The sequence below is a fragment of the Filicampus tigris genome, chromosome 11 (assembly GCF_054856515.1).
Source record: "Filicampus tigris isolate MCC_2025a chromosome 11, RoL_Ftig_1.0, whole genome shotgun sequence".
Classification (NCBI taxonomy): domain Eukaryota; kingdom Metazoa; phylum Chordata; class Actinopteri; order Syngnathiformes; family Syngnathidae; genus Filicampus; species Filicampus tigris.
Window position 1 is genome coordinate 11,883,299 of NC_141227.1, and position 14,439 is coordinate 11,897,737.

At 43.1% G+C, this 14,439-nt stretch overlaps 1 protein-coding gene across 1 annotated transcript in view; it reads right to left on the reverse strand.

Moving 5' to 3' along the window:
• Positions 1–1,048: 1,048 nt before the first annotated feature.
• Positions 1,049–14,439, reverse strand: part of itga9 (integrin, alpha 9) — a 45,395-nt gene continuing 32,004 nt past the window's right edge. Inside the window, exons 17-28 of the mRNA XM_086045744.1 lie at positions 13,985–14,061; positions 13,193–13,340; positions 8,746–8,832; positions 8,567–8,646; positions 7,909–7,992; positions 7,404–7,512; positions 7,209–7,316; positions 5,799–5,924; positions 5,608–5,727; positions 5,435–5,530; positions 2,440–2,559; positions 1,049–2,193 (exon numbers count right to left, since the gene is read on the reverse strand). Coding sequence (XP_085901870.1) covers positions 2,095–2,193; positions 2,440–2,559; positions 5,435–5,530; positions 5,608–5,727; positions 5,799–5,924; positions 7,209–7,316; positions 7,404–7,512; positions 7,909–7,992; positions 8,567–8,646; positions 8,746–8,832; positions 13,193–13,340; positions 13,985–14,061 — 1,254 coding nt within the window. The 3' untranslated portion in view covers positions 1,049–2,094. The remainder of the gene's footprint in view (positions 2,194–2,439; positions 2,560–5,434; positions 5,531–5,607; positions 5,728–5,798; positions 5,925–7,208; positions 7,317–7,403; positions 7,513–7,908; positions 7,993–8,566; positions 8,647–8,745; positions 8,833–13,192; positions 13,341–13,984; positions 14,062–14,439) is intronic.

Sequence of the window (14,439 nt, forward strand, 5' to 3'; positions counted from 1 at the left end):
TATTTTTAGGACATGATGACTCACACTACAGAACCATGAGGGGGTCCAATCCCACACACACATTTGGCTGTGGAGGGCCATGCAGCTCAGGTTTCTTACCCCAGACTCCATCCGATACTATAACTACAATATAAAGTCGTATATTTTAACATCATAGACAAACGTAATACTCACAGCTGTCGTCAATTCGGGATCAGCTCGCACACAAATCATAACGTCATCTTATCTCATGATAAGTCAAACGTTTCATTGAGAATTTAAAACATGATTCATTAGGATGTACTGGACACAACATTAGGTACATCAGCGCAATCCAATCAATCTAAGATAATGCTGCCTTTACAAAATGAACTGTGTTTGTTATCGTGCTTGAAGGTTGTACTATATCACACTGACAGCTGTTTGTAGATATTCGGCTCCAGATCCAATTAATATAATCCAATCATCATAGTAGAAAAAAGATCTCAGTTTAACACTGTAATTCAAAACAGGGTTGTTCTAGTACAGCGGAACATCCAAAGTTGAACGTTCGCACAATTGTCTCCTGACACTTCAAATTAGTGACAATTTAAAGAATTTGGAAGGTATTTTGCTTTTTAATTAGCTTTTTTTTGTGTCACCATCGAGGGTACCGTTGAAAGTGTAAGTGTTAGTTAAAAGTGTAATGATAACCATAGCACCAGAAACAGAGCGATAGGGTTTGGCTATTAATTACAGCATGTGCGATTCAATTCCACAAATACCATAACTGTACATACATCAGAAAATTATATACCGGTCAGACAATGCACTGATTATCTTATCTTATTAATTCCAGCAATGCTTATAAAATGCCACAAGGCGGCAGTATTGCTCAATGAACATCTTCCTGTCCTGTCAAGCGTCTCCAAAAAGTGCGTAGTTTACCTATTTTATTTGTATTTAGTTTTATTATACACTGGTTAACTTCTTGTTAGGCTCGTATGACAATTAAGAATATAAAAAGTGTTTGTTAAATCATGCCTGTACAGTTTACAAAGGTTTTATGCAGATACCAATTAAAGAATGGTGCAAATTAATTAATTTATTTTGGATTTTGTTTGGAAATTACAACAACCAGTATCACAGTACAGACTGTGTTCCACTGCAGCAGCTGAAATGAGAACATACAGGTGCACCTAATGTTGTGGCCAGTGAGTTTATTTTGGGGTCGGTCATCTTCATACTGCGTATTGATTTGGGGAATAATTAACACATTGCACTTGAAACAAAAATCCTTCATATGAAACATCCCGTAAAATCAAGGTGAGCCACTTGGTTATCAATGCTGATGCCATTCGAGATGAATGTAAAAAAAAATGTGCCATGGCTCAATAAATGTTGGAAAACACTGTCGTAGAAGATGAAAAAGCATGACCCTTAAAGTGTTAGTATTTCTTATGACCTCAGCCAGCACATTCACTGCACTTGTGGGCCAACTCTGCAGACAGCAGCAGAGGCTACAGTGTTTTAAACCGTGTGCGCGCGTGTTTTTGTGTCTCAAAGACAACAATAGCCTTCAAAGATGATCGACGTGAGGACACAATCGTCCACTCTCAATAAAAGTAACGTCCAATCTGTTCTGGGCAGGATATACTCTGTAGCTGAGGCATTCAGGCGTATCAGACATCAGTGCTTTTAGGAAAACATAACTACAGACACAATGGCCCCAACTCCTCTCCAAGACCACTTCTTGCACAATATGGCTTAAAGTGTACAAAAATAAAGTTGCTATGTAACGCAGCCCTGAGGTTTTTGTTGTCCACCAGTATCCACAGTCCGACTTTCAACCGGCTGCTCCACGCCACCGGCTGCAAGTTATCGTAATTCTTCGTCCTCTGGCAGGCCACGCTGTCACCTCGCAAGCTCCTGAACCCCAACCCTCGAAAACATATCAAGTCTCCAGAAAATATGGAGAATATTCTTCTTCTTCCACATATGGAAGGCTTGATGGGCCTGGTGCCACCAGGGCGGCAGGGCTGAAAAGGAGTCCCGTGCCGTTGGATTCATCCTGACCCGGTCCCGGAATCTCTTTGGCGCCACGGGGACCCCCCACCGCCGTCGCCAGCACGAGTCTCAGTGGTTCTTTTCCATCCAGTCCCAGCTATCGTCGCTGTCCTTCCTGTTCCGCTCGGCCTCGATGATCTCGCGATACCGCCGACGGAAGAAGCCCATCTGTCAAAAACAACAAATGTTCATCTTGGAAGACCTTTTGATGGTTTATCTTAAGTGGATCTAAAAGCAGTCGGTAAGATCCAGGAGACATTTCAGTGGTTTTAGTGGGACCCGACTGTTCCCCAGTCACCTGCTACACAAAGTTGAGACCTCACTCACCTGGCCTCCCAACTTCAGTGGCAAAACACACGCACACACACACACACGAAGCCTTTGACAAAAAGTACAATCATGAGTAGTTTTTACCTTCCATAGCAGCACAGCTAGGAGCAAAAAGATGAGGATCCCCACCAGCAGACTGATGGCGATGATCCAGCCCACCACGTAGCCTCTGGGCTCCTGACTGTGCAGCGCCTCGAAGATCAGCTGTAACACACGAGATACACTTAGGTTCATGTGTCTTAACTCTTTCAATGCCAGCCATTAAAAAAAGAGAGAACCTATTGATTGCCAGCCAATTTGGAGCATTTTGACTGATCTTTCAAGGCTCACAAAATATGTAAAAACAGAAACTACCAAATCAAAGATTAGACCCTTTAATTCCATCACAAAAAAAATGTGTTTAGACCTTTTTATCATTTTTAGTAATCAGCAGTACAATATGGGTTGCTTTCACCCAAATCACCTATTTTGGAGCTTTTTTTTGTGAACAAATATATTTCATGCACAACAGTGACTTTGATGCAAATATTTTTTTCTTCAGTGACACCTCAAATATCTGATCAGTGCTTTTATTCTATAAAATACCAACAGCAACGATGAAAATGAGCCTTTGATGGCAAAATAACGTATTTGCAAGCTTTTCAGTAGTAGTAGTATTTAGTAGTGTGTGTGCATGTGTCTTGCCATGCATATGTGTGTGCTTATGTGCATACATTACATCATCGCTTTTAATTCAAAATCAAATAATCTCCATCGTCTTTTCTCTTTTGTGACACTCTTTGTAGCAGATTTAACGTGACAAACATTTTGATCAATCACAAGCTGTTTGTCATGGTCGAATTTCCAGAGGTCTGCTATGTTCACAAGCGTTCACATTGGTTTGATATGTGGTCATATCATCCAAAAGAGACCCAATGCTTCCATCTGCTGGCCATATTTATTTATTTTTAACTTTCACAGCTAAATGATCAAACCAAAGTTGGCCAAGAATTTTCTCCAACCATTCCCATAAAAAATGTTGATGCCAATTACGTCGACGGCGCTCTTTGTTAGGATTCCCGCTGATGGCATTCAAAGAGTTTAGATAGCACTAGGTACACAAAACACAATTAATCGTAAACTCTGTTGTTGGAGTTACAACCAGAATACTAAACGTGAAGCAGAAGACAAAAAAAGTGTTCTAGTCAATGTACACAATATCAGTATTACATCAGTACATGAGGTATTTTCAGTCCTTTGGGTCCTGGGGAGGAACAATATTTCTAACCCAGGTCTTGAGCTGGAAAGTGCTTTATAAATGCTGCACACACTACTGTATTTAAACATTGATAAATGAAGGTGTTTTTTTGGTGACCGGCTTCTAAAATGGAACATCATATTGTCAATGTTTCATTGAAATGATCACACATGTTAAGGCCAGCGCACACTCATCCTATTAGGTCAGAGTATCTCTAAATCATCCACTCCCTTTTTAAATTTAGAGTCTCCACATATCATAAGTAATTTTTCTTTACAGCTCAGCTCAGGTTGAGGCGGCGTCCCAGTAAGTACATTCACCTCCTGGATCATCCATCACTGTCAGCAAGTCCAGTTTTCTTAACTGACTTCAAACTGCAAGACTTTGCCACAAACGCTTGGATTAGCATGCATTTATCACCACTTAAGGGTGCTTTGATTTTTGTTTAATTTTCTCACAATTACTTCTGTTTCCGCCGCAGTTAGATTTGCATTTTTGCTTTGGGAAGAAAGTAGTTTGATATTTGTGTGCTCAAATCATTTCCAACATGATTACTTTGATTGCTTTCATGTATTTCCACTGTATTAGCTTGGGTGAAAAATAGCATTCTCCTGAAATGACTGTTTATTCTGGCATGCAGGCATCAAATGGAGGATCGTGAGATGCATTTATTCATTTATGCAAAAACGACCTCGAACAAATGTTAATTTTGTCCATTTGGCCGGGCCCACAGAAGCGCTCCACAATTACACAAGAGGAACGACGTCATCGTAAACGCAGCTGCCGGGCTCTGAAATGCCGCCTGGCCTTTGAAGAGGCAAATGCGGCGTGAGATGGCGAGAGAACACAAAATGAAGAGAATCTCGGTTTAATAGTTTCTCACATGAACACCTTCGCCCAACCTCATAGTGCTACAATTCAGTGCATGGCCAGCTGAAACGCTCTTCTGGTCATCGCTGTTGTTGCAACGTGCAATCTGCTCATTGTGGAAACGTGAGGTGCAATGTAAAGTTCCTACATCATGGATTTATGTCGGTGTGTGAACATAAAATGAGTGATGAGAAACCCAGCTTGCTGGTCATCTGCAAGTAATGCAACCTGGGAGCACAAATCAGTGTGTGTGTTTACTACTTGATGGTGGTGGATGGTGAGTGGGGGCTGAGCATGTCTGGAGCTACGGGTCAGAAAGCCTGTTGTTTGGTCACGAGCGTAATCATTTGAGAGATGCTACCTAGAGCATCCCGCGTGCTCCGTTTAATCACCGCGACTGGTCTTCGGAGCCATTCGATCAGTCAGCAACCCACTGCGGGGGGAGCGCCTGTCCTTTTATGCAGCCGAGGGCCCCAGTAGAAGTGCCAGCACATAGCTAAGGACCCCAGCTGTTCCACGCAGGGCTCAACACATCACCGTCCGACTGCAGATGGGAATGTGACGGATTTTCATGTGGATTTGGACTATTTTACCGGCAACTTCACTCTCGAGTACAGTATTTACTAGAAAAGTACAAAAAATGAGGGTTATCGATTCAAAAGGTCGATCAATCCATCCATTTTCTACAGCGCTCATCATCATTAGGGTCCCAGCTGGGTACACACTGGACTGGTTGCAACTCAATAGGACAGTTAGCTCAAAACATTTCCCATAACATGAACTAATGTTTATTTTTAGTGAGGTTTTAAGGTATGCATCTCCCGAGAGTTCCGAAGCCACAAACCTCACTGTGAACATTTCTTATTGGAGTTTAAACAAACACATTTTCACATCAGCCTCTTCTGCAGGCTTTTGCAGAACACATCCCAAGAAATGAAAAAATATGCACGTGTACGATATTTTTGTACTCACAGAGATGTCTTCTGGCAGGCCTTTGGGTACCTCCACCGTCCTGTCATTTACTTGCACATGGCCTCGCGTCACAAACTGAATCACGGAGGACGTATCCTGCAGAAAATACAGGATGGCATTAAGGTCACGGCAACTAGCAAGCGACCGACTGGAGGTGGTCAAACATCTCTTACCGTCTTTAGAATTTCAGTATTGAGTAAAAGCTTGATATCAATATTCAAAGCTTCTTCTTTCAGCTGCGGCCCCAGACTGCACGAGATGGTCATGCATGCTCTTCCCGGTCGGTCACAGTCCTGATAACAGAAACATGTTGAACGGACAACAAGATGACTGTCAGGCAAACATGAGCCTGGCGCATACTTACCAAGACTTTGCGGCCCGATTTGGTGAAAAAGGCAAATATAGTGTGAAAGATGCTCTCTCTGTCCTGGGGGATGGTGCAAGGTGTCGGGTTCCTATGTGGGGTGCAGTTTCCTCGGCTGTCCGCCACCTGGAAAGAAGACATTAGCGGGGGGAATCAGAACATCAAATTGATGCCATTTTAGAAGGAAACGAGTCAGGATGAATGATAGAGTTGCAAAAATTGTCCAACAAAGGTTTCTGTGACCTACAGCAATCCAACCCCACTAATGTTTCAAGTTTCCATGCGGGTAAGGTAGGACGTTTCCTCAAACAAGATGTTGCACCCCTCCTAAATGTAAGATTTCTCATATGGAGTGATTTAGAGCTAGCTGGTTTACAGCACAGCCCCCCTCAAGGGAACCCTTCCTTTCCCCCCCACCTCGCTTCAGTCCGACTTAAAGCTCTGTAGGTGAACCTCTCCCTTTTCCAGGTTCATACATCTGAAATCCAACCACTTATCAAGAAAATGCAAGGTGACTTAATAATAAATGTGGCAAACTCTCAAGACTTTACACAATCCAAAAACCCTCCCACAATCAAAGTACCGTATGTTGGAGGCGTCTATAGAAAAATCAAGCAGCCATTTTTTTTTCAAACTCCCTGTGTGCTCCGCTGCCACCCAGCACGCCAGACCGCACACTTTACTACAGCGCTTTCTCATGTGCTGCCTTCATCCTGCCATCGCTGCAGTGATGATTCATCGGCCCTAAACCTGCTGGATTCTTCCACGGGAAAAACGTATTTACATGTCGAATAAGCACGATTGAGGGATTTGCATGGTAAAAACTCAAAACATATGGGGCAGGAGCCAAGAAAGTCATAATCAAAACAAACGAATGGATGTATAAAAAGTAAATATAGATGGCGGTAAAATACAAGTGTGCAACCGTCTGGTGTCCTTCACTATTTCAAGATATGTGCTCCCAGGCTAGGAGGGTATAACAGTGCAGTAGCTTGCTCCACAGGTGTCCCATTCCCATACCGTGCAAGCTGTCTGATCCCTTCAAAGTGATTCCAGATGGGCTCAAGGAGGGTGGGATATAGTCAACCCCGTCCACCCATTCATAGTAAATACAATTAACAGCTTGAGCTCCCCCATGATCTACCTCAATGAAAGGGTCAATGTAAGGGTTAAGAAAATATCCAAACCAACTGGGAATATTGTGTTCCTTTATCTAAATGCAAAATGTGTGAGCCAAATTGATTGGCTAGCTTCAGTAGCAACGTCAACAGTTTGACTTTTTCGCCTCGCACCAAAAGCTGTCAGACGGACGATGAGCTGGATATATGAGTGGAAGACGTGGCTCCCTGCAGGTGAATAAACACACAGTCATCGGTTTGGTCTGGAAATTCAATCACTGTCGCCATCCACCTGTGTCTCAACAATGTGGAACATATCAGCTCCATTGCCAGCCAGCCGATTGGGTATCCTGATGTCCACAGTGGAGCCTGGCAGCCGGCTGGGCCCGTTATTTATCACCTGGAACATATCGAGAAGAAAAGACGTCAACGCACACGGGACGGGAGGCTAAATAAATACAGGCGACAGTGTGTGTGGACTGTTAACCTGGAAGGTGACATTGAGAGGCTGGAAGCTGCACTCCATGTCTTCAAGTTGGACGAAGCGCGAGGCACCGATGGAGTTTCCATACACAAAGGAGCTCGGTGTCACCACACTGCACAACACAGGAGAAGTCATGTTTACATTTTTTTTTTGGTCTTACAAGTGTGTGATTTATAGCAGTATTAGCTCTCCGTGAGCATCCTTGTATACTGTAGTAGTTGAGATAAGAGCCAGATGTGCTCTGACGCCTCCCCCGTCGCGTTACGGACAACAGAGACAGCAGCCTTATCAGATGTCAAAGTTCTGGTGGACCGAGGCTGTTTTACATCTCCCTCCCTTTCGCCCGCTCATAAAACATTCCGAGATAAGGCCTTTCATGTTGATGTGCTCCTCCAGTGTGACAACAGCACTCCCTTATTTCCTGAGAGCCAGCAAGCAGGCACTCAAGCCACATGGCCATTCCGCGCATGTTTAAGGTATTAGAAAGTGTGTTTTTTATGGTTCTTACCCTGTAATTGTCGTGTCAGTCTCATGAATCAGCGGGATTGACAGATCCAGAATGTTGTCAGCGAGTTTGTGCTCCGGATTGGCACTAAAACAAAGGAAGAAGCTATTCAGGTGAATTATTTTAAACACATTCTAACATGCATACAAGCTATATACAGTGTAACAATTAGTAGCTTGAGCGCAGTCTTATCTATTTCATACTAAGAAGTATTTGTATTAATTGGACTCCCTCAAGTAACTAAATAAGGTACAGTACTAGTGCTTTTCAGTGTGATGAAGTGTAACAATAAAAAAAATATTAAATTAAAATGACATCACCGCGGCTCACAACGACCAATCACGGCTGACCTGTTTTCTGAATCTGAGCCGTGGTTGGTCGTTGTGAGCACTTGTGATGTCATTTTCAGTCGACAGAAGACAAAATGGCCGCCCCGAGACATGGCTAAAAACGAGTGCATTTTGCTGCTTAGCTTATATTCCACAAGCGCAAAATTAATCAGAATGCCAGTGTTTCAACTAGTGGGCCTGCTGGGAGCATATTCTTGAAAAAAAAATGTTTGCGTTGACTTCCACTTTAAAACTGATCATTACGGTTTTGACACAGCTATTAGTATGACTGTCTGTAGACATACTGATTGAAATGACCGGTAAGAACATACCTCTTTGCTTGCACCAAGAACCGCAAAGTGTCATTTTCCCCAGAGATCTGACTGGTGTCAAAAAGGACTGCAAAATGATACTAAGGACGAGCAAAGAAAATACAGTAGGAGACCTTATTGAAATGTTTTCAAATATCTGGAATATTCGGACTCTGTCAACGTCATCACAACGTGCTTACCTTCGTCTGTGCTCTCATGAAGGGAAATCCCACGCTGCACCGGAGGAAGTCCAACTCGACAAGTTCACAGGAAATGCCCTTCTCTTCCTGCAAAAAGAGAGATAGACGTAGTAGTCGGGGAGCCAGACGGACTGGAGACGGAGTAGGTGACATGGGAATTGTAAAAAGGAAGCTATTTCAAAGACAAGACTCTAATCATGGCAGAGCAATCACTTCTGATAATAGGTAAATGGTAAATGGACTGTCACTTGTGAAGTATGTCAGTGGCAGCGTGTGCACACTAAAGACAATAGTGTTGGGACACCTGCTCAATACCCTTCCGGGAAGTGCTTATGAAAGTAACGGGTAAGACTTTCTACACATTTTGCGAGTGTGTCAGTGGTCATTTTCGCCCATTCATTTGGAACAACGTTTGAAAGATCAGACCTGCTCAAAATGTCTTGTTTTGGTTCATCTCAACGGTGTTTGATGGGCTTGAGGTCAAGTTAGTCCGCACCATACTCAGCCTAGCGTGCCTTTATGGACCTTGCCTTTATGGACCTTGCTTTGTGCACTGGGGACGGAAAATAGCCTTTCATTCTCATTCCCACAAAGTTGGAAGACCAGAGTTGTGCCAAATGTATCGAATTAATGTATCCGAGCACCTCAAGAAAACCCCCTGTAAGAATAGGGAGATCGTGGAAACTCCTCACAGGAGGGCCTGAGCTGAGATTCAAACCCCTCCCCAAAACTGCGCGGCGGACATAATAACCACTAGTTCCTCATACTGCCCACTGTATGTATGTAGCCACAACAGAATCACCTCTTGCATAGCATAGTGACATCTCATACACAAGCTGTGCCAAATAGTCTGAGAGATTGGAGAGGTAAAACAAGTGCTAATAATGTTGTGGCTGGTATATATTCTTGAGGATTATTTAATTTAATACAAGTCCAACATTGTATAAAGAGTGTACAAAGCAGAGATGGCGCGCACACGCACACACATATACTAATCTTGGCGGGTGGGTAAATTGGCCAAGCTCCAGGCTGTGTGTTTGGAAGCTTGTCTAAACAATATGGAGCTCCACCGGCTGCACTGTATAAACATTCAGGCCCTGACCCTGCGAGCAGTAAGGATTCCTATAGTCAAAGGTTCACTGGGAGACTTTTGGCCGAGCGTGTGTTTTGGGAGCACGGACGAGGGCAGAGAGACACAAGTGAAAAAGGCAGACTGGCCCTCCCGGAACATTGTGCAGGGGGTCAGCCTTGGAGGATGTGTGAATGCACGTGTTACTGCCAAGTTTTATGAATCCTGTTGAACACACTTCCAAAAATGATAAGGAAATGAGCTAAAAAGGTAGACGCTGGTGACATATTTGTATGATCGTTACTTCGGTTCTGCTGATTCAGCAGGGTGTGGCAGGGTACCTCATCATCATTAACTCAACTTAAACAAGCAGTGCTTCTCTTAAGGGGAGGTGTGGGGGGGGGGGACCAAGCAAAACTGGCAAAGGTGGAATTTCCTCTACTTCCTGTATTCCTCTGTGCAAACACCACCCATCCCGTGGGGCTGCACATGCAGTGCACTAGGGAAGACGGCCTGTTTACTCATCACCCAGCTGGCAGTCCTTGAGCAAGAGCAGAGCACAGACATGGCGGGAGGTGCCTCCATGAGGAGAACAACGACAAGCCTCAGTTTGTGCAGTACTTCTTCACTTTCTGTCGCTTGCTTACTTTCTCCGGTCTCACATGAAAACATACTCACGCGCTCACGCACACACAGGGATTCCCACAAATGTTATTGGGACTGTTTAGTGTTCTTTAGTGTCATCACAACTTGTAATGACGGAAGCACATCAGGATGACAATTCACAGGTGGTGCTGTTTTTTTTGGCATCACTTCAGCCTCGGTATGTGTATACATTTGGATTTACATTTCCTAACAAGTGTCATGTTCTCAGCATGAAATCAAATTGTTTTTTGTTAGCCATTTTGGTGCTTTGCCATGCTTGTTTTATTTATTTATTTATTTATTTATTTATTAAGTCCATGTCAGGTTCAGGAGATGCAACTCTGCATCTGTGATTAAAACTGAAAGTGCACATGGCTGCTATTAATGAGCATAAATTGCTGTACAACAAAAACATGCATCTTGAAATTTAGTCAGTATTGTTTCTTCACTTGTGTCACCATAATCTCTACGCACAATTTCAATCCGGTTTCCGCCCCGCCATAACATAGAGACAGTCCTTGTAAGAATCACCTATGACCTTCTCATGACAGCTCATTCTGGACTCTTAACAAATGTCATTCTCCTAGATTGAAGTGCAGCTTTCGACGCAATCTCACAAAGCACCCTCCTTGACAGACTAACCGCCACTGGATTTTTTCCACACACCCCATGACTTTTTCAAATCCTATCTTTCTAACTGCACTCAGTTCATCCAGGTCAAATCTTTCAAATCGCCAGTCACTTTTGGTGTTCTACAGGGTTCTGTTCTTGGCCCACTTGTGTTCGTCAATGATCTTCTTCCCCTTGGCAAAATATCAGTAAACATAACATCAACGTCTACATCTCCACTGACTCCCTGACCACATTGATTATAAAATTCTGCTCCTCACTTTTAAGGCCATCCATAGCCTCACTCTGTGCACTCCTACAGATCTCCACGTCCTCCTCCTCCTCCTCTTCCTCCATTCACCTCACTGTGCCACTTGCCCACATGACCACTATGGGGTTTCAAGACTTCAGCCGCTCTGCCCCCGCCGCTGCAATGACCTCCCCCCAGACATCTGCACAACGGACTATCTACCCACCTTCAAGTCTTACCTTAAAACACATCTGTTTAAGCGGGCTCACATGATCTAAACCCGTTCATTTGATTCTACACACTTTTCACACTCACTTTGTACATTGTATTTTTAGCTCAATGTTTTTTATGTGTTCTGTTGTTGCTTCGTTGTTTTTTGTCTATTGTGTAAGGCGACCTTGGGTGTTTATAAAAGCTCCTATAAATAAAATGTGGTAGCATCAGTTGACCCTGCATTCTGTTCACTAATGAATTACTAAGCACGATTTAATTTTCATTTAAATTGGTAGATAGAAAGCCAGGTCACACTTTAGGCAATTCCTCAATGAAGCCAAGATGCTTGTTGGTATCCTCAAATCCAAACCCACAAAGTTAGAATTGTGATACAGATGTACAAAACCATCCCAGACCATGCTACTGTAAGTTAATTACAATTTATCACAGAGTAATTATATATTTTGCTCCTTCCCAAGAAATTCAGAGGTGTCTAAGAGTGTCCTAAATATTGCCTAGTTTTGGACAGTAGCAACATCACTAGCTGATCGTGAAGAAGAGTGTAAGAGGGACTGAAAATGCATCTAGTTGTTATGTTCTTATTGCATAAAATGAAAAAAAAACTACAGCTGACAATGCAAATATGTACAAAAATTAATTTAAAAAAAAGGAAGCACTGAAGCTGCTGCAGCCCTACAGGAGTCTCAGCTGCGTTGTCCAAGCAATTGGCTTCCAAAGCTTTCTGACAGCTTACATTGCAAGAACAACAGCCAGCTAAGACCCCTCACTCTTAAATCTGGGGAGAAGACAAGTTCATGCTGGGTTTACTGGAGAAAATTGCCTCTGGGGAGGACTGAGAGTTGGCCTCAGCTTTGCATAAATAGAGCACATATCATCACTTTTGCTCTTCTCCGGTAGTAATTAGAAATGTCTCTCAGAGCATTAAATCTGGTCAATGGATTGTTTGTCAACTCTTCATAAAGCTGTCTCCTCTGTGCAGCAGGTCACCCGAACTATCAGGTTCCTGCACAAAATGAGGCTCTGTGAATCCTGGCAACCTGATAAATGACGTCAGCAGGGGACATTAAATTAACTAGGGCACTCCAAATCTGCTTTTCTAATAACAGTCGCCTATTCCTCAGGTTATCCTGAAATTTAATTGCACCTTTATTGTTATTCTATATGATTGAATGTGAGCTTTCGTCAATCACATGGGTTTGATCCTGTGTAGCCTCTAAAAATCAAACTGATGGGGCGTTTCTTGGAGCTGGCGTCGACTTGGTTGCTTCCTCTTCCAACTGACGTGAGCGGAGGCACAGGTTGCCACTGTGAAATCCATTTGCTTTGAAGAAAATCTCTCCTCCAGGTATCGCCGGAGATGGCAGTAGGTTGAATTTTATTGCAAAGGTGACATCACGGTGAATTTCCATGAAGAAAAGTAGCTTTAACCAATATTAATTTATACAATGATATTGCTAAGATGTCTGAAGCACCGTGGGAATATGATCATATGCTGAATGTGGGATCTTCTGCATACTGTATATGAAGCCAATCGCTAGAGCTCTGTACTTTAGCTCCTATTATTTAGCGTACCTTTATTGTATTCCTTTTAACCGTAGAGGTACTGATATGGACAACTGCCAGCCAAGCGAGGAACTGACCTTCTGCCAGAAGTTGATATAGAAAACCTCTCGGGAGAAGTTGAGATAGACGTTGGTGTCGTAGGCGTCGTCTCCAGCATTTGAGATGGTCAAGTTCAACGAGACGTTCCTTACACCTCCCAGTGCCAAATGGGGCTTGCTGTGTGCCCTGATTGAAACATAAATGAAAGAATCTCAGCCAATAAACTGTTTTCAAAATAACCCTGAGCAATGTCACAGGATAGGATTTGTGAAAAGTTATTCGCTCCTCAAAAGCCACAGCATTACGTGAACCTGCACAATACCGATAGCCAAAGTCATGCAAAAATCAATTGGAGTCGCCAACGTTTTGGAAGGCAGCAGTTTGTGGGTGCGTCTAATCTTCTTTCATGCCAACAGGTGGTTTCCACTTAAGTAAAAGAGGGGGACTGAAAGTAAGAAAACATCTGTGAGCATCGGAATAAATTTCCACAGCTCCATAAATAATATAAATGACAAAAAAAGAACATCTGAAGAGAAGGTAGCAAGAGCTCTCAGACAGACTAAACCTTCAACAAGAGTATGCTAATGATGCAGGTCTGCTTCATTAAACTGTAGTGGAGTTTAAAAAAAATATCAACCAAAAAGAAAGTCAGTGAGTGTTCATAGAGAAATACTCCATAAAAAGAGAGGGAACTCCCTGTCCACGGAAAAACATGGACATCCTCCAAGCATGCGTCATGGACCCACACCCACAGGGCTGAAGACTCCTCTTTGCAAAAAAAGTCCAAAACAGACAGAATCCGAACAATGACGTGGTAGCTTTGTTTTTACCCAGAAAGCAACAGCTTCCCATGGAGACGCAGGTCCGCAGCACAGTCGTCTGACAGGCAGTTCTTCTCAAACCAAGTCTGAGGAGCAAACACAAAAGTTCACAATGACTTCCTTCTCTGTCTAGGGGGCAGTGTTGTGTTGATGTTGGTCTGTCACCAATAGGAAGGTCAGGGTATTTACTCTTGGACTTTGTCAACAGTCTTCCTATGGTCAGGCTAATCCATACTGAGAAACGACTAGCAGATCAGAAGTTATGTTGAACGTTACAGTATTGCTTTTCACATACATGGAATTTGTGGGTGGCGAAAGACGTAAATCCGTAATTTTTTCAAGAAGTGCGGCCCATCTTGGAAACATGTGAGCCAGGTTAGAGGTGGTGACAGTGAAAATAAATGAATCTGTCTCTCGGATTTCACTCGAGAAAACCTAACACGGACAAAAACAAACTGGTAACT